At 34.8% G+C, this 24,491-nt stretch overlaps 1 protein-coding gene across 1 annotated transcript; it reads left to right on the forward strand.

Annotated features, from left to right (window-relative positions):
* The first annotated feature begins 15,253 nt into the window (after positions 1-15,253).
* On the forward strand, positions 15,254-20,356 carry LOC124836550 (receptor-like protein EIX2). Its single transcript, XM_047311722.2, has 2 exons — positions 15,254-18,625; positions 20,049-20,356. The coding sequence occupies exon 1, from the start codon at positions 15,313-15,315 to the stop codon at positions 18,580-18,582; it is 3,270 nt and encodes a 1,089-aa protein (XP_047167678.2). The 5' UTR covers positions 15,254-15,312; the 3' UTR covers positions 18,583-18,625; positions 20,049-20,356.
* Positions 20,357-24,491: the final 4,135 nt, after the last annotated feature.

Raw genomic sequence — 24,491 nt, forward strand, 5'->3', positions numbered from 1 at the left:
GTAATTTGAGAAAGATGGAGGCCAGAATTACATAGCATAGATTGATGCAACCAAAGTCCAAAAAAAAATTAGAAAGGGGGAAGTTGAAGGGGGCCACACCCATGAATTGTTTCACAAATTCACTCAGAGAAGAAAAGTAGACACATCCAAAAACCACCCTCTGTCAACAATGATGCTTCACGTTTCTACCACTCATAACCCACGAGGACCAAACTGTCATCAAACTCATTACTTTTCCCCTAACAATTATTATTATCTCAACCACATCTCCTTCTTTTACCAACAAAACCCGTGCTTTAGTATACACACTACTATACACATTTCCTCATAATTATTAGGATTATTATCAATATATATAATAACGTAAAAATAAACACCAACAAATCTTCTAATTAGCTAACACTTGATTCTCAAACAGAGGCTGTGCCACTAAAAGAACCCTCCTACAGTATAATGACAATGCTTAACACCCCTCCATCCTTTTCTTTTTTGCCGTATTCTGGAAGCTTTTTCATGATTTCACATTGCAACATTTGATTTAGTAAATATTTACAGCCAAAAACTGAGAATGACAGTCACATTAGGTCCTTTTAAGAGGATTCTGAAGGGAAAGCTTGTGGAATAATGGTGATGACGAAAACTTTCTAGAAAAGTGTCTGAAAATATCATGAAAGGCTTTTCATCTATATGTATGATATAATTATAAGCTTTGAGGCTTTTGTAGTACATTCTTATATTATAAACTTGAACCAAATTTAATATTTAACATACTTTTGTAAGAAAAATATAAAGTGAATAATACCTCCTTTGAATTTCAGAACCAACAGCATACACCATGATACAATGAATTGGACTAATACTAATCAGAACAAGCTTTTGTGTGTTAGCAGACAACAATGGGAGTGCAGGACAGAAGGAAAAATATTGTACTCACAAGGTGGACAAGGCAATGACTGCATTTGACTCAAAAAAACATTAGTCTATTACCGTGGCAGTGCAGGCAAAGGCACCAAAAGCTATTGGATGATGCATGAGTTGACTTGCTACTAGGATTTATAGTTTGGACCGCTACCTACTGTTATATTATCAACCATTTACAATATATAACATTATGTGTACGTTGATTGAAAGCAAATGAATGGGAGGTTTCAAGTTTTGCGTACTTAGAGCACACACTTGCAGGCATTAGAAACAAACGCAACTGTTACAACAATTTCCACTGTTGATCAAGCTTCAATATACTCGTTTGCTTTTATTTTCCCTAAACTACGGTTAAGGTTATTTAAACCTTTTCACTACTAACTAAATTCCTTGCCCCTCATTCCAATTAAAAACCAATCTTTCTCAATCAAAGATCATACAATCAAGCCACAACAACATCAAACAATTCAACAACATTGAAACTCATAATGAATTTTTAAACGCCCAACTTACCTTAACCGAGATAGCCCTTGACGATGCAACCTTTGTACACCACCACGGCGACGCCCCACAACGGCCACTCCAACGAAGTCCGTCAACCAAGTTCCTTCAATCATATACTAACAAGTGAATGAAAAGTAGATGAAGGCAGCAACACTCTCTACGCTTCACCAATATCAACATCACAGTGTGCATGAAGTTGTGTGGAACTTACCTCTACCAAGAAACCTCTTGACGAGCACGACAGCGACGGAAGCCCACAACGGCCCCTCCGGCAAAGTCCCTCAACCTCCACACCACCAGCCGTCAACGAACCAACCAACCCACCACGAACCCTACCACAACACTCCCCAAACAACCACGTAGCGTCAACCAAGACCGACCAACGCACCACTCACCACCGTGACGGACAACCACCGGTCACTAACCGACAACCTCACGGAGCGTGAAGCAAGGGAGGGAAGTGTTTGCAGAGAGGGATGACACAGACACACACGACGAAGCTCAAGTGAAATGAAATTGGGGATCGAATGACCCAATTTGGGACTTAAATTAACGTGGACGTTACCGATGGCTAAAAAGCCTTCGGTAATTACCTCAATACCGAAGGCTTAAAACCCTTCGGTAGAAGGCCCTCGGTAAATCGCGCTTTTCCAGTAGTGTATGGAAAAACCATAAAATGATAAGGCATGGTCTGCAAAAACCGGATTAGGGTTCGGGAGTCGGTTACGCGTAGGAAAGGTATTAGCACCCTATAGGGCCTGCCCGAAGGCAGTACCTTTAACTATATATGCGAATATGATGTAGTTTTCAAAATGTTTAACTATCCCCTAAAATAAAACTCTAAAGAAACAAAATATATTTTTTAGTTTTTTTGGGCCCGACAAGGATTGACCTTGCTCTTACGTATTCTCATTCAGAATGAGAAATCAGGGTTACGTAGTTCTGGCTGAGAGATTGTTTGTTGTTTGAAAAAGCAGATGTTTTTAATTTTTGAAGATTTTATGTTTTTTAATATTTTTAAGAAAAAAAAGGTAATGAGTACTAGGCCGACCCAGACGGTCACACGAGCACTCATACCATTATTTAAATTTTTAATATTGAGGATATTAAGTACTAGGCTGATGCAGACGATCGCACGAGCACCCATATCCTCATTTAATTATTTAAATAAGAGAGAAAGGTATTGAACACTAGGACAATGCGGACGATCACACGAGTGATCAACCTTTAAAACATATTTTGTTAATTTAATTAAAAGAAAGAGAAAAGATTTTTAGCACAAGGATGACGCGAGCGGTCACACATGTGCTTAACCTTTAAAACATATTTTTTGTAAGTTTTATTTAAGAAAGAAGAAAAGCTTTCTAGCACAAGGATGACGCGAGAGGTCACACGTGTGCTTAACCTTTGAAACATATTTTTGTAATTTTTGTTTAAGAAAGAAGAAAAGGTTTCTAGCACAAGGACGACGCGAGCAATCACACGTGTGCTTAACCTTTAAAACATATTTTTTTTTATTTAAGAAAGAAGAAAAGCGTTTTAGCACAAGGACGACACGAGCGGTTACACGTGTGCTTAACCTTTAAAAAATATTTTTGTAATTTTTATTTAAGAAAGAAGAAAATGTTTCTAGCACAAGGACGACACGAGCTGTCACACATGTGCTTAACCTTTAAAACATATTTTTGTCATTATTTATATATATATATATATATATATATATTATGTATTGTTATATATATATTTTTTAAAATAGGTAGATATTTAAAATAAAAAAACAAATGAAATAAGATAAATAGGAAACAAAGCAAATGAAATAAAATAGTAAATAAATAAATAAAATAAAAAAATATGGGGTTGCCTAAATGAGAAAAAAAGGGGTCCAAACCAATTTTCCTTTTATAAACATACTGGACCTAAACCCAAGCTGAAATGGGGTGTGGAAGTGAGAACAAGGGTGTCTAAACCAAGTTTATTTCTAATAAATAGACGAGGCCTAAGCCCAAGCGGAAAGGGGTGTGAAAAGGAAAACAGGGGGTTGCAAGGAAGAACAAAAGGCTCGAGGCCCAACTGAAAGAAAATGCGCAGGGGTGCGAACAGGAGTGCAGCGCGTCCGGAAGAAGAGTCAGGCCACTAGCTAGGCCCAAAACTCCTTCTAACCTAGAAATCTGTAGGGGTTCAACCAACTTCAACTCATTCCACCATTCACAGTCCACACATCAGAGACCCAGGGTCTCTTTCTCTGATCGAACTAGCCTAGGGCTGGGCTTGCCTTGAACACATGCGCCACTACTTCTTTCGGTGGCGACCCCAAGCGCCACCAAAACTATTGTTGGTCGCGGCGCCACCGCCTTCTCTCTCTCGTCTCCCTTCGAAAACAACAACCTAGGGAGGGATTTGCCTCTGCCGCACATGCACCACCACTTCTCCAAATCGACCGTCATGAACCACCATCTATGGCGTTGCCAGTAACGACACGCGCCGCCGGAGCCATCGTCAACCAAGGCACTAGTCTGTCCCCCCTTTTTCTTTCCGCGCGGCGACAGCCGTCTACCGAGCCAATGTCGCCACTCCTGGGACGCGTTATCCCTGACACCACTGAGGTCTGCTGCCATCGGTGCAGGAGTGGTCCCCTTTTCCGCAGCCCAATCCATTGAGAATCGCACGAAGACTCTTCTCTTTTCCCCCTGTGCACTACTACCCTAATCTAGTGCTCTACAACGTGATGGTGAGCCTGAAGGTGGTTATGTGTGCCTTCTCTTAGATTGGACAAGAATGAATGAAAGTGGAGATTGATGTTGAATGGTTGAAGGCGATGGTGGACGACACAGTGGCGAATTCTCGCTTTGGTTCAATGAAGGTAAAGTACGAGCTTGTGTGTGGGTGCTGGAAATTGGTAATTGTTCTTGGTTATTAGTGCTTATCTCGGTGGCTTTGTGCAATGCAGGTTGATGATGATGGTGTTATGCGTGAGTTGGGATGGAGGTTCTAATGGGTGAATGGAGTGGTTCCGGTGAAGATGACGATATTGGCTCAATTTTTTTTTTCTGTTGTGATTGTGGGTGAGGATTATGAGAAATTAATTTATGACTTGCTGGAATTTATTTAGCAGGGGGAATGTAGGATGATGACATTTGGTAAGAATGTAGGTTATACTATAGGAGACGATGGTGAAGGTTCATACACAGTATTATTAAGCATAAAAATGCAACAGCAAGTATAAAATCTCCAATGCTTATTCCATTATACATGATAGTATGAACCGGTGAAGGAGTTGCTTACCTCTTCGAGTTCCTGTGTTATTGCTTGGTGTCTCTAGCGACAGCTGCAAGGAGTGGAGTTGGTGCCGGCAGTGATGATGCCTAGAGACCTCGCCTCCAGCTTCTAATGAAGCAAAGTTTTTTTTTATGATGACCTATCAAAAAATATCTCCCCCTCTCCTAATCCTTCTTCTCTGCTTTTTGTGTTGATGCCCTGACCAAATCTCCAAATCCTTACTTGTAGAAATCATTTTCTGCTCCCTCCGCTCCAACATACGCGTTGTCCTTCCCTCGACAAAAAAATTTCTTTCTTTTTTTTTCACTAAAGACAAAATGGAACGTTCCTAACCTTTTTCCTTTTATTTTTTATGTTAATTACATTTAAAAGCTAAAAATAAAAATAAGAAGTAAAAGCAAAGATTAAAAGTGGAAATTATGAAAGGAAAAGTAAAATAAAATAAAAAATAGAATACTAAAAAGAAAATAAGAATAAAGTAAAAGAAAAGAAATTAACAATATAAATGAAAATGAGTAAATAATAAAACATAAGACAATAGAATACGATAAAGCCAAAAACCAATCCGGACGAAATTTGGTATTGACAGTAATGTATTTGGGAAAACATCCAAGAAGTCATTTGCAGAGCACTTGGAAGAAAAAAAATCAATATTCTTTAGTCTTCCATATTAGTTAAAGTTAAAGGTTAGACATTATACATATGTAATCCATATAAAGAAGAATGTGTATATGTAATCCATATAAAGAAGAATGTGTGTGATAAGTTAATTGGTACACTAGTTAACATTATGGAAAAGACAAAATATGAAATAAATATTGTTTGGTTGAAATGAAAATATGAGAAAACTTGGTATCAAAAAGGGAGGTTAGAAAATATTATGGATGTAATCGAAGTTAAATATCTTTAAAATTAAATAATCACTAGTACAGTCAGGGGAAACGACAGCGGTTATTTTTGTATATAGGCAGCGGTTTCTGAACCGAGGCATATTCAGGCGAGGTAAAAAGTCTAACACTTTTGGTCTCGGTTCTGAACCGAGGCATAAACTCCAACCCTACTGCCTCGGTTCATCTCTAACCGAAGCATGAAAGTTTTACGTTTTTTTAATTTATTTTTTTCGTAGCACATTAGGCCTCGGTTCTTCCTAACCGAGGCATAAAGTACCACTCTACTGCCTCGGTTGGGGCCTAAACCGAGGCAGTAGATTCATTTTTTTTTTGTTCTCCTCCGCTACACATTCTGCTTCGGGTTTGACCATAACCGAGGCCGTAAGTGGTCTTTCGACATCGGTTTTGACCAGAACCGAGGCATATAAGTACATTTTTTTTTAAAATGGTGTCTATTTCTGCAACATTCCCAACCACAAAAACAGACCTGCATATTTTTTTATAACCAGAACAGTCCAGAATGTTGCAGAAACATATATTTTAAATGAAATTTATATTAAAACATAAATATATTGAATGAAATCATAAATCAAATTCTTAGAAGCATAAATCAATCCAATGTTATCATAAATCAAGGGACCAAGCATAAATCAATGCAATGTACATGTTGAATATATAGTAATGTAGAAAAGCATAAAACAACTTAGAAACATAAACTTAAAACTTAGTATATCCTAAAATCTACTACATACTATTATATAAATGAATTACATATTTAGCAAGTGTTTTCCTCACAAGTTGGATTGACTTCTCTGGAATTGAAGCAGTCCTATTAAATCTCGGCATAAAGTACAATGATTTCAATTAGTGTATATGAAATTCAAATATAGAGAACATAAAATTCAAACCTAAATATTACCGTTTCCCATCCACTGGTGTAATGTGCACGGATGATGGTCATCATCCAAAACATAACGTAGTAACCACATTCGTATGACCCCATTTGTCTATTACACTACAATATATCATCATAATTATAAAATGTTAAGTAACATCATTTGAATGGAATCAAATGTAACAAAGTATGGACTAAAATACCAAACCTTAAGAGAAACCCATGCAAGCTTTTTAGCTGTAGCAGTAGATCTCCCAGATAACATCATATGTGTTGCAAGGGAACTATAAAAAAAAAATTCTTTTAGCATACATTTATATAAAAAAAAGGACCACACATTGAGATTCTTACCAATCTACTACATGTCTAAGAGGGCTGGGAGGAGACTTATGCAATGAACAAAACCAAACAGCCGTGTTCTCCGGTATGGAGATCACAAGTAGCTGCCAATGACACCTGAAATTGGTAATAACTTATGAATGATATACCAAAATTAATAAATGAATGTGTTGAAGTTAACAAACTTCACTTACCCATGTATATAAGGGAGAAAATATATCTCCTTCCCCTTTCCAAAGCAGGTGGTGATGTATGTCTAAATATCATCAAATTTATTTCTCTCATGAGTCATAGAAGGGTCAATGAACCCATATACATCGTTGAACCCCTTCTTGTTACTAACATCAAACAAATACCTAAAATGAAGAAATAATATGATATAAGTAAGTTGATAAAATACATGTATATATAAAATTTTTCATAAACTTACATCATCCACAGCTGAATGAGTGTAATATTAATTTCATCTCTCCCCGACGCAAGCTCCCTAACATCTTGCTGATGCAAGTACAATGGGATATGAGCTTCTCTTCCAAATGTAGTAGAATCCCAATGTACATTCATCGGCACATCTGAAATGAGTTTAGAAAGCTCGTCTAACGCACCAAGAGGGTCATCCTCAGATAAATGAGTCTTCTTCGGTCTAGGACTTCCCTATTGACCTATCTGCTGTTAAATGCAAAAATGGTTGTTATAACGTCAATTAGAAGTAAGTATTAAAATTGAGAAGTATATAGTACGAGTGTGTACCGGGGGATTAGATACATGACCAACCAAATGTCTAGGCCAGGCGACAAAGGACCTAAATGCTTCTTCCACAGTGAAGAACTCATCTGTAGGCACAGGAAGAACGGCATCCGCTATGACAACTTCATCGACCGTGACCTTGACCTCATCTTCTGCAAGCTGTACACCATGCACTACAGTGGCAGTCTCATACATTGTACCACGAGCCACTAGCATGGTCCCAGTATCAGAGAGAATATATAACTCACATGGACGAGTGTCATCCATGTCGTCCCCTGGGGCACCGGCAGCTGAGCAACTTCCTTTACCGCTTCTACCTGTCAAATTAAATGTTAGTTTATGCAAAAAGTAAATTAGTAAGCAAAAATAAATAACCTTACCTGTAGGGGGCACAACATGTTCCGCTACAGGAGATGGTGGAGGACGATTGCCATAATCCTCATAATGCTGCTGGAACTGGCACGCAACCATTTCAGCAACTTTATCATATAACTCTGCTCGAACCTTCTTTGTGATCTCCTGCGTCATCTCTTTTCTTATTTCCTCCTTCATCTTTTCATATGAATATGGACGCGAGGAAAACCCAAAAAAATGTCGTATGCCTATGCCAGTCCCAGCAGCACGCACCCGTCCTGGGTGCTCAGGTCGTCCAATAGCTGTGGCAAGAATATCTTGACGACCTTCTTGTGTGAATTGACCTTGGGAACTCTGCTCAACCAAGGAGTCCTGTCACATAACAAAAGTTCAAAGGATTTTTAATATACATGTTAGATATATAACAAAATTAATGTAATATAATAAGAAATGACATCTTACAATTCTTTCAGATATTTCTCTGGCAGACTCGGAAGTGTAGGAGCCCGATGGTCTCATACGGGCTAACTTCCACTTGTCGTGCCGAGATGGTGGTGAAGGAGGAGGAAGAGGGTCATCACCCTCAGAAAGTGGAAGTCTACTATCTGACTTCTGCTTCATTATTTTCTCTTCAAGCTTCCTATATCCACCACGAGACAGTAGGTGTGGATTTTTATTCTGAGCGCTTATTCCCTGTGTTTTTGACCTTTTTTCCTGTGACAAAATTAAACAATTGTCATGGTAGAGAATTACGAAGGATGAATTGAATGATTTTACTGCACTTACCTGCCACGCCTGAGAAGAACGAAGCTCTACAAACTGACGTCATGTTTCTTCGTCAATTGCTGAATATTTGGAACATGGATTTTCATCACTTTTTGGTCCAAATATATATCTAGACGTCAATTTTGTCTTAAACCCTCGAAATCGTTCTGCAATTGCAGATAAACACCTATTCCTTAAGCTCTCGACGTTTGGCATATCAAATGTTATCTGCAACAAAGAAAGTAATAACCTTATCACAATACAGATTTATCAATATAATGAATATAGAATTTGGAGGAATATTGCTTAACTTACCAATAGATCTTGCCAGATGAGATTCCGATCAGCCTCAGAAATATGGTCAAAGGATGGAGTAAGTATAAAGATACGATCACGTGCTAATACCCCAAGGTAAGACCTAAATACATCTGCATTTGGGCCAGATGCAACTCCAGTGACCACGTCAATAATGACAGGTGTCCTCTCACCTGCATTTCGTCTAAGTATAAGCTGTCGTAACCTCGTTGCTCCTCTCGTTCGTCTAGAAGTGGTGGGGACTTCATCGCCTGACGAATGAGGTGACTCAGCCATATATCTGTCACAATAAATAAGATGAAATCTAAATAAAACACTTATAAAATGTGCAATATATTATTTAACAAAAGCCATAAATATTTACATAAACATGAAATTCATACATAATCATATGGATTGGTCATATATATATTCCCTCATTGTGATCTTCTCGTATTGCTTGTATATCATCAATTAGAGGGTCGTCATCCAAATTTATTGTCGTTTTAAATGGATGGTTGTCAGCGATATGAATATTACTTAGATTCTCTTCTTTATCTTCAATTTGCCTTTTTCCTTGGAGAGCAACATACCAATGGTCAGATGCAGGATCTTTGACATAAAAAACCTGACTTGATTGATATGCCATGATGTTCGTCTCTATAACCAACCTTTCGAAAATCAACAAGTGTCATACCAGATTCATCTATTTTGACACCACTCTTATTGTCTATCCACTTATATTTGAAGAGTGCAACGAAAAACTTAGTGTAATCAACTTCAAATATCTCTTCAATTCTACCATAGTATCTCATGGATCCAACTGTAGGATTTTGATCTTTGGATGTGGAAAACTGTAGCGACTCAGCTTCCAGACTGACGCCACTATTTTGTGAGGTGCTTTTATCATCCAAAGTTTTCGTATAGAATGTGCAATTATTAATTTCGTATCCTGTACAACATACAACATCAAACTTCAAGCCATTTGCTAACCACAACAAAGTCTCAGAGGACCGTGATTCTTTCGAAACTTCAGATTTGAACCAGGACAAGAATGTTTTGTTATGCTCCATCAACTGCCATTTCTCTGATTGTCGTGGATACTTGTCCCTTACAACGGCTTTGTGAGCTTCCAAAAATGGGATCACTTCATTTGTGTTGTTTAATATGTATAGATGTGCTTGCATCAATTCTTCACGACTTTTCGTCACCACATTCACACCTCAGATGCTTTTACTTGTACAATATCTACTCAACCATGATGTCCGAGGGACTCCTATCGAATTTGCTTTAGTCATATACTCAGAGCAAAACTCAATACTTTCTTCAGCAATATATCTTTCAATCATCGAACCTTCTGGACGATGTTGATTTTTGACGTACCCTTTCAAAATCTTCATATAACGCTCAATAGGGTACATCCATCTTAAGTATACTGGTCCACACAACTTTATTTCTCTTACCAAATGAACAAGTAAATGCACCATGATGTCAAAAAAGGATGGAGGGAAAAACATTTCTAGTTGACACAAGATGATGATAATTTCGCTTTGAAGTTCATCTAACTTTGTAGGATCGATGACTTTACTACAAATTGATGAGAAAAATGAGCACAATCGAGTTATGGTCAGCCTAACTTTTTTGGGCAAAATTCCACGAATTGTCACTGGTAACAATTGTTGCATTAAGACGTGGCAATCGTGAGACTTCAGTCCAACAAGCTTTAAGTCCTGCATTGGCACTAAGCTCTTGATATTTGAAGAGTATCCTTGTGGTACCTTGATACTCTTTAAACAAAGACAAAAACTTATCTTCTCTTGTTTGGACATTGTGTAACATGCAGGGGGCAAATAAGTACGTTTACCAATCTCTCTTGGTGCCAACTCTTCTCGGATTTTCATGTCAACCAAATCCAAACGCGCATTCACTCCATCTTTTGTTTTTCCCTGGATGTTTAGTAGTGTACCAATCAAGCTATCACAAACATTTTTCTCAACATGCATGACATCTATGCAATGTCTAACATCTAACTTTGACCAATATGGAAGATCAAAGAATATTGATTTCTTCTTCCAAGGGGTCGCTACAGAAGACTTCTTCGACGTTTTCCCAAATATATGATGTACTTTATTAACTTTCTCAGCAACTTCAAGTCCAGTAAGTGGAATGGGTGCATTGTCTTTCTCTTGTTCTCCATTGAATGCTTTCTTTAACCTTCGATATGGATGATTAGATTGTAAAAATCGCCGACGACGCATATACACTGTCTTCCTTCCATGTTTTAATTGTTGAGCTGCAGTGTTTTCTTCACATATAGGACATGCTTTATGACCCTTCACACTGTACCCCGACAAATTACCATAAGCTGGGAAGTCATTAATGGTGCAGAATAACATGGCATGCATCATGAAAGTTTCTGAAGCAAAGGCATCAAATATTTCAACCCCATCAACCCACAACAACTTCAAGTCTTCAACTAGTGGCCTTAGATAAACATTGATGTCATTTCCAGGCTGCTTTGGACCAGATATCAACATTGACAACATCATGTACTTTCTTTTCATGCACAATCTAGGAGATAAGTTGTAAATTATCAGTATAACGGGCCAACAACTGTGATTGGTACTTAAATTACCAAATGGATTCATTCCATCAGTAGCTAAGCCAAACCTAAGATTTCTACATTCTTCACCAAATTGGGGGAATTCTTGATCAATAATTTTCCATTGCTTTGAATCAGCCGGATGACGAAGCATCCCATCAGTTGTTCTCTCATCTGCATGCCATCTTAGGTTTTTAGCGTCTTTGGGATTCGCAAACAAACGCTTAAGTCTGGCAACTAGTGGAAGGTACCAAACTACTTTCAAAGCAGAACCATTCTTTTCTGTGATGCCACCTTCTTCACCGTTTTTTGACTTGTATCGTGATAACCCACATTTTGGACACTTTATCAAAACTTCATTCTCATTCCTATATAATATTCAATCATTCGGACATGCATGTATCCGTTTATATTCCATACCCATCGGACAAAGAATTTTTTTGGCATCATAATTACGATTAGGTAACGTATTTCCATCTGGCAGCATTTCATTCAACAACGACAACAATTCTGTAAAACTCTTATCACTCCATCCATTGCTCGCCTTAAATTCATCAGCCTTAATACCGCTGACAACCGTGTGAGCTTAGTTGAACCCGCATACAAAGGAGTTTCCGCATCAGTGGACATCGTTTCATACACATGCGCTTGGGCAAAAGCTTCTGCGCCAACATCGCGGATCATGTCCTCTAAGTTGTCTTCTTCTGCTTGATCTTCCATATCCATTGTGGAATCATAAACATTTTCACTTCGAGAGACAGTTGGAAAGTCTGTTAATTCGCCGTGCCATATCCATGTTGTATAACTTCGTATGAAACCATCACAGATAAGATGTTCCCTAATATCAGTTGCGTTCAACTTCCTCCCATTCAAACAGTTCACACAAGGACATCTGAACTTGACTTCATCATCACCACTTGTACTCGCATTACGTTGCGCAAACTGTATAAAGTCTTCTACCCCTCTCTCGTACTCAGTGCTGATGCGTGGTAAATTAATCCACCCTCTATCCGTACGCATGTTTACTGAAATTGTTTACACAATTTCAATAATCTTGAATGATCACTTTGATCGTGTTTGTATTCAAGGTGTGACCCTATCCCATTCAAGAAGATTCACTTTTTTTAGTTTATTAAACATATCAATTTTAAACAACATATCTTAATCTTCACGAAATTTTGCCAGCATTTCGCATTGGTCTTCAGGTTACACGAAATGAAAATGATTATAAATCACATTCAAATATGCACCCGAAGATCAATACAAAACACAACGACAAATTTTCGTGAAATTTAGGACATGTATATTAAAATTGATATATCATAATAAACTATGAAAAAGTTATTACTCTTCTTAAACTGTCCAACCGAACAATTCAAGATTCAATACTTGTAAATTATTATTATCATCTCCTCTATTTTCATTTCTAAAAAGTATGTTTGTTAAAAAAATATGGAGATAGTAAATAATTTTTGTATTGAATCTTAAACGGGAAACTAAGGCTAATTCACAGTTACAAACAATATATTCAAGCATATCATAAGATTTGAAGAATATATATCCTTATTAAATCAAGTTTATCAAGAATAAATTTTTCTACACTACCAATAATAATCTACACATTAAAATAACCCTCATATTTATCTCATTTTTCTATACTACCAATAATAATCTACACACTAAAATAACTCTCATATTCATCTCATACCACACATAAAAACAATTCCTATTTTTTCCTTAGTTTTGATTACTTGATCACAAGCAATTAATTAATTTGGTTAATTAATTATTACTGTTTTTCATGCCAAAGTTTCTAATATCACAAATTACACAAACAATCAAAATGGAGAAAGTTTACGGTGCAATTACCTGGGAGCGTGGTAGTTGGGGGAGATTGAAATCTGTGAATGAAATGGAAGCACAGGCAGACGCAACCAACACAGCACTGGCACCGGCGACGGAGAAGGAAGCACAGCCGCAACCGCAACCGCAACCACCAAAGCCGAGGCAGACAACAGACGGAAGCTCTGGCAGACGCAAATGGAGGCACACGTGACCACACTGGAGACGACCACGATAAACGGTGCAAACGCCGAGAGGAGGAGACGACAGGGGCGACGGAGCAGATGAATGAAGGCACTGTTTTCGTTTTTCTCTGTAACGTTTCTGTGAAGAAGATGAACGAGGGCGGTTTTCGCGAAAGTAATTTAAATATATATGCCTTGGTTCTTTACTTAACCGGTGCATAAAGAGGCTTACTGCCTCGGTTTAAATCAAACCGGTGCCTAAACAGAGACTTACTGCCTCGGTTTTTTACACAACCGAGGCATAAACACGTTACGACCTCGGTTTAGAATCAACCGGTGCATAAACCGAAGCTCAAACGTCAGAGGTTGCAGGTTGGTAGGTGAGCAGTAGACTCATATACCTCGGTTCTTGCAACAACCGAGTTCGATTCTCCACTTTACGCTTCGGTTCGTTCAGAACCGAGTTAGTAGCTCGTTGCAGGTGTGCTGACAGGTCTGCTGGCAGACACATATGCCTCGGTTCTTGGTAGAACCGAGTTTGTATAAGGCTTTTGGCAACGGGTGTGGGAGAACCGAGGCATATAGTGTAGCTTTAATTACGATTCTGCCACCGCATTTTTATACGCTTCGGTTGTGGTAAAACCGAGGCGTATTGGGCGCTTTCGTATCCTTTTTTTACTAGTGAATATTTTTAAATTAGAAAAAGTTTAAACTTCGGTTCACATCGAAACAAAATCCACATTTGTTTATTATTTGTTTATGATTTTATGTTTTGGTTGAGAGAACCGAAACATAATCAAAATCTTTATATTTCGATTAATAACTGAAGTAAAAAATCCATTTATTTTTTTACCTGGTTTAAATATGTTTTATTTGTAAAACCAAAACTTAATATTCAAAATAAGCACACGTGCACTAGTGAGTTAAAATATGATAAAATATTATATAAAAAGACTAACTTTTTGTGAAAAAACTGCTAATAATTTTTTATTTGTTTTGCAGCATCAACCAACCTTTAAATGTTCGTTACCATAAACAGTTCTTGACTTATGTAACTCTGACGGTTAATTTAATTGTCAAAAATTTAGTAATGATTTTTAACTTCTAAAATCTATAATTTTAACCTTTATAAATATAAAATATTTTTTTGAAACCTATACTTAGAAACACTTCAAACTCTAGTCTACAAGTAGAAACACTTCAAACTCTAGTCTACAAGTAAAGATATTAAAGATGCATTTATAGTCTTTAACACCGGTGACACAGATGTTGTATTGTAAGTTTAATTCTACTTAGACATTTCTAATACCGTCTGCTAATTATTGTAGGTTTAATTCCACTTAGACATTTATAATATAAAAGAGTGTGGTAATTCTTTTCCACATGGCCATCAACTACCGTTTCTTTTTTTAGAGTGTTTCAGAGGCTGTCCAGTAAACTCCTCACACACTGCATGATGGTCTTTTTCATTGCTAGTGGGTACCTTCAATAAAACATGTTTAATAAAGGGATGAGAAAATATGAATTATTGAGTATGTGAACGGTGGGAATGAATAGATGCCAACCACCACCACTTTACTCTCCCAAATTCCTTATATAACCAATCCTTCGTGCTTCTGCCTTTCAAACTACACACAACTAAGAATTAGCTTAGAAGATCTCTGTCTTACTCTTATTTCATACCACCACAAATATATAATGACTCGTTTTCTTGAACGATTTTATGCACTTTTCCTGCTTTTCATGCATGCTGCAGGACCCGTCCTCGGATTCAACAATAGCTCTGAAATACAGTGCATTGAGAGGGAGAGACAAGCACTCCTCAGCTTCAAACATGGCCTCGTAGATGTCCGTGGCATGCTGTCTACATGGAGGGATGATGAGAAGAGTCGAGATTGTTGCAAATGGAAAGGCATTCAATGTGACCATCAAACAGGTCATGTAACCATCCTTCGTCTCCGTGGTTCGGATACACAATATTTGAGTGGTGCACTCAATATGACTTCACTGTTTGCCTTGCAAACTATTCAACATTTGGATCTCAGCAACAACAATGGTTTTATAGAGAGTCACATCCCCCAACTCATCGGCTCACTTACTAACTTAAGATATCTCAATCTCTCTCATTTTTATTTTAGTGGCAGCATTCCTACCCAACTTGGAAGCCTTACACATTTAAGGTATCTTGATCTCAGTTCTAATAATCTTGATGGGAAACTCCCTCGTCAACTTGGAAGCCTTACACATTTAAGGTATCTCGACCTCAATTATAATACTCTTGATGGGAAACTCCCTCGTCAACTTGGAAATATGTCACAGTTGAGATACCTTGGTCTCAGTGGTAATTCATTTTCAGGAGCACTCCCTTTTCAGGTTGGGAATCTTCCTTACTTGCAAACTCTTAGACTTCCTGGTGATTTTGATGTCAAACCTAAGGATGCACACTGGCTGTCTAATCTCTCTTCCCTAACACATCTTGCCATCGATGGTTTACATAACCCTGACTGGTTGCATATGATTCATTATCCAAAGCTAGGAGAGTTGAGACTAGTTAACTGTTCTCTTTCAGATACCCATATTCAATCTCTGTTTTATTCACGTTCCAACTTTTCCACTTCTCTTTCCATTCTTGACCTTTCTTATAATATGCTCACATCCTCAACATTTCAATTATTGTCTAACTTTAGCCTTAATCTTCAAGAGCTTTATCTTTCTTATAATAACATTGTTTTCTCATCTCCCGTCCACTCAACCTTTCCTGCTCTTGTGATCCTTGACCTTTCCTATAATACGATGTCATCATCGGTCTTTCAAGGTATTTTCAACTTCAGTTCAAAACTTCAAAATCTTTATTTGCAAAGATGTAGTCTTGGGGATGATAGTTTTCTCATGTCAGCTATTTCAATTACGAATTCTTCGTCTTCTCTTGTCTCGCTTGATCTCTCCTCAAATCTGTTGAAATCATCATCCGTATTTTACTGGCTCTTCAACTCCACTACCAATCTTCGTAAACTTGAACTTAATGACAACATGTTGGAAGGTCCCATTCCAGATGGATTTGGAAAAGTAATGAACTCTCTTGAAGTTCTTGACCTCTCTCGTAACAAACTGCAAGGCGAGATTCCATCTTTCTTTGGGAACATGTGCACATTGCAGAGTTTATACCTCTCAAACAACAAGTTGAGTGGGGAAATTTCCCATTTCTTTCGGAATTCATCATGGTGCAACAGACACGTGTTTCAGAATTTGTATTTATCTTATAACAACATTACAGGCACGTTACCTATGAGCATTGCATTGCTATCTGAGTTGGAGGGCTTGTTTTTGGATGGAAATTGCTTGGAGGGTGATGTCACTGAATCCCATCTTTCAAAATTTTCCAAATTAAGGTTCTTATCTTTGTCAGATAACTCCTTATCTCTAAAAATAGTCCCTAACTGGGTTCCTCCTTTTCAAATAATAATCTTGGACCTAAGATCTTGCAAGTTGGGTCCTAGCTTTCCTAGTTGGCTCCATACTCAACGCTCCTTATATTTTCTGGATATTTCTAATAATAGGCTTAATTGTTCAGTACCAAAATTGTTTTGGAACAACCTTCAAGATGTGCGATATTTGAATATGTCTCAGAATAATTTCACTGGTGCAATTCCTAATATGTCAATGAAGCTTTCCAGTAAACCATTGATAATTCTGAATTCGAATCACTTTGAAGGCGAAATTCCATCGTTTTTACTACAAGCTTCAGAGTTAAGGCTTTCTGACAATAAATTTTCAGATCTATTTTCATTCATATGTGACCAAAGCAGCTCTGAATTGACTCATTTAGATTTATCAAATAATCAATTAAAGGAACAACTCTCAGACTGTTGGAAATCTATAGATCGATTGGTGTGGCTTGATTTAAGCAACAATAAATTGTCAGGGAAGATTCCTGTGTCCATGGGCAACCTCGTTAAATTGGGAGTCTTGGTCTTACGGAACAATAACCTAACGGGTGAATTACCTTCAACTTTGAAGAACTGCAACAATTTAATTGCATTGGATGTGGGTGAAAATATGTTGCTTGGTCCAATACCATCATGGATCGGAGAAAGTATGCAGCAATTACAACTTTTGAACATGCGAAAGAATCACTTTTCTGGAAATCTTCCTAGTCAACTCTGTTATTTGAAGGATATTCGATACTTGGATCTTTCGAGGAATATGTTATCAAAAGGAATTCCATCATGCTTAAACAATTTGACTGCAATAACTGAAAACATAGACGTCTCGGGTGAAAGTTTTACATATTGGGTTTATATGAATGGTATAATTTATGCAACTCTTGGTTCCCGCGACTATACCCTTAACATAAGCCTAATGTGGAAAGGTGTGGAACAGTGGTTCAAGAATCGAGATTTTAAGCTTATGAGCATTGATCTTTCAAGTAATAAGTTGACAGGTGATATACCAAAAGAGGTTGGATATTTACTTGGGTTAGTTACTTTGAATTTATCAAGAAATAATCTGAGTGGAGAAATTCCTTCAGAGATAGGAAATTTAAGATCATTGGAGTCCCTTGACTTATCAAGAAATCATATCAGTGGGGGAATTCCTTTCTCACTTTCTCAAATTGATTTTCTTGGCAAGTTAGATTTGTCACACAACTCTCTCTCTGGAAGAATACCATCAGGAAGACACTTTGGAACTTTTGATGTCTCTAGTTTTGAAGGGAATGTTGGCCTTTGTGGTGAACAACTTAACAGAACTTGTCCTGAAGATGGAAATCAGACAACGATAAAGGCTCAAGAAGATGGAACAGTTAATGATGATGAAGATAATGGTTTCTATGAAGCACTGTGTATGAGCATGGGGATTGGATATTTCACTGGATTTTGGGGCTTATTAGGGCCAATGCTACTTTGGCATTCTTGGAGAAATACTTATCTGAGGTTCCTAAACAGATTGACAGATGGTATATATCGATAATATGCATGCCAAGTATTGTTGGTGCTTTGATTGCAAGAAAAAGGTATGTTAGTTATATATATATATATAATGGAATACATATTTTGAATAGAAAGCTTTAATGAAATGTATACCAATTGTTAGGAGTAGTTTGTTTTATTTGATCCTAACTTAACAAATTCAGTAATCACTCTTTGCTATAACATTTGTGGCTTTAACTAGTGTGTAACTTAGAGAGAGGAAAAAAGAAAAAAATAGTTTTCATGATTGAACTGTGTTTAATTTTGTTCAATAATCCAATGATAAAATAGATATTTGTATCACATCACGTAACATATTTTATTAGATAACTTTTTTACGTTAAAAGAAGAATAACCATTTTTTTAACTAAGATTTTTTAAAATGACTAAATTTTATTTGGTTGCTAGAAAGCATTATTATAATATTAATTTATTCTCATGTTAAATGATTTAATAAAAATAAGATAATATTTTTTGGAAAAAATGTTTCATTTTAATTCATAAAAATTAAATTCTCATATTTTGATGAGCATATTTTATATTGTAGAATGAATATCATATATTGATAGTTTTTTTAACATATTTATTCTTATTTTACAACTTATAGTGTGAAGAATATATTAAGCTTTTTTAATCTTCTATAATATATATATATATATATATATATATATATATATATAAATACATGTGTTATATATATGTTTTATTATGAATAATTAATTTGATTTTAAAAAATAATTAAATTTAAATAAACAGTCATTTTAAAAGATAAAGTTAAAAAATAATTATTTAAATTTAAAAATGATTAAATTTAAATTAATAGTAATTTAAAGAGCAAATATAATATGATAATTATTTCAGTTTAATATAAAACAGTTAATGAAAAGTGAAATTGAACAAAAGTTGTGAACATTTATATAACTATATAAATATATTTGTTTCTTCACTATTTGCAAAAATAATTTTGAGCAGACATCAGGAAAACACAAGATAATGGTCACAATATAACATATTTAGCTTACTTGTCAATAATTTATACGTACTTTTTATAGTGTTGTTGTCATTATTATTATTATTATTATTATTATTATTATTATTATTATTATTATTATTATTATTATTATTATTATTATTATTATTATTATTATTATTATTATTATAAAAGATGACGAGGAACATTATAAAAAATTGCTCATTTTCTTTTTTAATGAGAAAATTACGCTATTGAAACTTTTGTCATATAAAAACTAGTTATATTTACGGGAAATAGAGATGTTATTTAAGATATATGAGTACGTCTTGTTCTACTCTCAAAGGTAATGGTTATATAATTTATTGAAACAGTTACAGTTTAATTATATCTTGAATTCAGATACTTAATTACATTCATTTACAATTTGACACAGATACAATTCCGTCTTTATTTATGTTGTAATAAAGACATCAATGATTGCACAAAAATTGCAGGTTGTTGCCATTGTGCTACGTACCCACTTCTGATTACCTGGGATGAAAGCAAGCATCATCGTTAGCCATACAAGTCCCAGATATGTATTTAGTGTTAGTTTGAATGTTTTTGCAGTAAGTAATTTATTTCAAAGTCTTGTTTTATGCTTTGGATGAGCTGTTTTGCATGATAGATTTGTAACGTTCAGTTTTGCTATTTGTTTAAAAGTTGTTTCTGCCATTTAAATAGAAATGCAATCACATCCAATTTGGAAAGTTGTTTCTGACAATTTCACATCTGTGAACTTTGAACTCCACTTGTTTGACTATTTGATCCTCTTTTTGTTGTGATTGTTAGAAGAATTAGAAATACTCCTATTTGAGATGTTGTTCACTTGAATTTAAAGAATATAATTTAAATTAAGCGAAAGTATTTTAAAATGACTTTTTTTATACTGAAGTCTTTGATAAGAGGATGTTATTAAATTCACAAGATACTACTTTGATTCCTAAGAGAATTATCCAAGAATTATAGTCATTAAAGTTACCATAATAAGTTGATATGGATTCCTCAGTAAATAACAATTGAGGACAATATAAACCAATATTGACACTTTATATAAGAACTTTATGAACTGAATAAAGTATAAACTATTTATTTACTACACAAATTGAAAGAATATTTTGGAACAGCTTTTAAAAGAACACTTTGGGGTAGATTTATTTTTTCATTCTTTCTTATATGTTTCAGTTTTGAAAAAAATAAAATTTATAAAAATGTGATCACAATTTTAAAAATTTTGTGAACTTATAAATTTGGTTGTTTTGAAATCGAAATCATATATTTACTCTTGACTTCGATTATTAAAGAACTTAACCTAAAAGATATGCAAAATTTTCAAATTTTATTATTTTTTAATTATTTTATATGACAAAACCATATATCTTTTTTACTTCTGTTTCTCAAAAATTGAGGTCAAAATATGTGCAAAAAAATTTCAAAATTTTCAAAGATATTTGACTTGGGTTTTTTTTAAAAATCGAGGCCAAATACCTTATTTTACCTCCATTCTTGTAAGAACCAAAATCATACATTCTTTTTAACATTAATTAAAGAAATAATTAATTCTTATTGAATTTTATAATTGTAGTTTATATAGAGTTATAGAAATTAAACATATTTACACAAACAATATAATATGTATATTATCTATTATATATTATATATACTATGTATTATGTATATGTATATTAGAAATCAATGATATTTTACTCCTGACATTTTCGAATCATTATGTGTTCATTCTTAACAGTAGTATTTTTTTCATAATAACACAACGATAATAATATGATAGTTTCTATTGAAATTATTATGAAAATAATAATAATTTAATTTCACATATAATTATATTGTTTTAAGAAAACAATTATAAACTCAGATTAAAATATTTAAAAATTAAAATGAAGTAAATTAAATTTAGATTTATTAAACACGGATATATGCACTAGTATTTCAACAAATCAAGGAATTGAAGGATAAAACAAAATACTAGGGATATCGAGTCCTAAATTAAGGAAATTAAATGTATATATGTACTTGATTACGGGGTTAATTAAGTAGAGAATGATTATAAATACATGGAATAAAAACATATAAAGCGAAATACTTCTTACAGTTAAGGTCTCTTAAAAGATAAAATACTTACAATTGTAAAATTTGTATCACTAAAAAATTAGTCATTAGGTATAATAGTTCTTAGTCCGATTGTTAGTTTATATTAAAAAATAATCATTTCAAAAATGTTTTAAGGAAGGAAAAGATTTTTCCGAAAAGGTTATTATTTTCCAAATTTGGGTAAGTTTATGTTCAAAATTGAGGTTTTTATTTTTTATTTTTTATTTTTTTATCTAAGTTAATTTATCTTTATATATTATTATTATCATACTTTATATTTTTTTAAATTAGTAAATGATAGAAAAAATACAATAATTGATCAGACATTATAATTTTTTTTCTAACTGGTTTTAACGTTTTAGAAAATTGAGTCATCAATCACATCAAATGGAAACTAAAAGAATTGCACGAAATTGTTAGTCTTTCATAGACTTCTTTGTATAAAAGCAAATTAAGCTACGTTTCTCATGCTTTGGCAGTGTAGACTTTCTGAATCCTCTTTTTCCCACCTGTGCTCTCACCTTCAAGCCTTTTCACATGTGAATAACATGAGACATTGAATTAAATAATGAAACTGCTCATGTACTCATGATTCATCTTCTTGGTCAAAATACACTATTTCAATCCAAATATTCAACATTGCAACCATTATGATCATAAGTCTCTTCATCATCTCCTGCTTTCATATATGCCAACACTTATCATGTGATGTTTGTTCAGCTTCAACTTTATGAAGAATTTTCCTGTATGTTTCGAAATTAGACGTCAAGTCAAGTCAAGTAATTATTTAAATTATTTAAATTATTTAAATTAAGTATAAATTAAGTATAAATTGTTTAATTTAGTATAAATGAAAAATTGATCCAATTTATAATGAATATAAAAAATTTAAATTCAGTATATAAATTAAACAACAAATCTAATTTATGATGTAAATTATTTCAATTGACTATAAAGAGGATCCAATTTGTGATGAATATTGTTAGCTATATTATCTTTATCTTATATTTATCTTTTATCTTTAGTTAGTTTGTTATTATTATTTATTTATATTTTGGACTTAGCCCATATTTCTTCTATTATAAACAGAGGACTCTATGTGTATATTGAACACAAGGGAGATTAATCTCATATATAGTTTTTCACTATATTGTACATGATATCTAAAGCCTAAGGTTCTTTTGAGTAAAAAAAAATTCTAGTTGCCTCTGTCGCTACACCCCGTCACCGACAACGACGACGCCATTTACCGTTGTCGGCGCCATCGTCTACAGTTGTCACTACCAAAGTTCTAGTTTCGACCAACGATCACATGGTTTTGACCGTCTCGACCAAGCGACCACCATGCCATTAACGACGCCTTTACCGAAGCTCTTACACGCTCTCAGCGCCTTTTGAAGTTATGGATTTGCTCCCTTTTTTCCATCGCGCATGGTGGCATGTCTAGTAGTAATTTAGAGCGTCGAGGTTGCTCGTTTTCCTCATTCAGGTTCATCATGTGTTGTTGCACGTCTCATCTCCTCTCAAGCAGCTATTTAGAGCATCAAGGTTGCTCTTTTTCCTTTTTCAAGTGCCTTGATTGGAGAATCTTGGATTTTTATAGTTTCTCTCTCCTATTCATCCACAACTTCTTCTGTTGTTGTCTCTTTTTGACCTCTCTTTTGTCATAATTGCATTTGACCCATTTATATATGCTTTCTTTTTCCATGGAAAATATGGTTTTTGTTAGTTTATTTATAGTCGTGGTGACTCTCCAACAATTACCTCTTTATCCACTAGTGGCATTGCTCAACGACGATTTGCAAGAAGAGATTTACATGGAGCAACCTCCCATATTTGTTGCTCAGGGGGAGTCTTTTGAGTTGGTATTGTGTCTTCTATGTTGTCTTGAAATCATTAGCACTTTGGTGTCACTCGGGTGCAGAAGCATATATTTTCACTACGACTTGATGAATTATATTAGTAACAAGCTTGGTAGCTTGAGGGGAAGTGTTAGATTATCTTTATCTTATATTTATCTTTTACTTTAGTTAGTATGTTATTATTTTTATTTATATTTTAGGCTTAGCCCATATTTCTTCTATTATAAATAGAAGACTCTATGTGTATATTGAACATAAGGGAGATTAATCTCATATATAGTTTTTCACTATATTTAACAAATATAAAGAAAACATGAATGTAAATTATTTAAATTATGCATAAATTATTTAACAGAGTATAAAGGAAACAATTAATCTAATTTATGATGAATATAAAAGAAACAGGAGTATTTAATTCAGTATAAAGAAAAAATTAATCCAATTTATGATGAGTATAAAGTGTCAAAACCCTTAAATTCTGTAGAGAAAGTGGAAGCCAGGTGGAGGGGTGAGAATTTCAAAATTCAGAAAGTGGAAGACAAGTGTGAGCAGTAGAGTGGACCGATCGGTTTTTTACGGTAGTATTTAAGTAAAAATTTCAAATCTGGTGCCACTTTCTGCATGCACTTTCTTCCCCAACTTTCTGAACTCTCATTTTCTCCTCCTTCTCTCTAACTTCTCTCTAAACTATCTCCTTTTCTCTACAAAATTCTCACGTTCTTCTTCATCTGATCATTCATCAGATTGTGTCTAAGATTGGCTGGTAGCAGGAGTACTATTTTCAAACGATCAAGTGGTGGTTTGAGCTGGTAGGTCTTTCTATTTCTAAGAAGATCTAGTTTCTGGCACATGCAAACCAAGTTTTTGTTTGCATGTATTTATCTTCTTCTTCTTCTAAGATTCTGATCACGTTTTTGGTCTTGTGGT

This window comes from Vigna umbellata, chromosome 4 (genome assembly GCF_029865625.1).
Source record: "Vigna umbellata cultivar VRB3 chromosome 4, Vumbellata_1.0, whole genome shotgun sequence".
In the NCBI taxonomy this organism is placed as follows: domain Eukaryota; kingdom Viridiplantae; phylum Streptophyta; class Magnoliopsida; order Fabales; family Fabaceae; genus Vigna; species Vigna umbellata.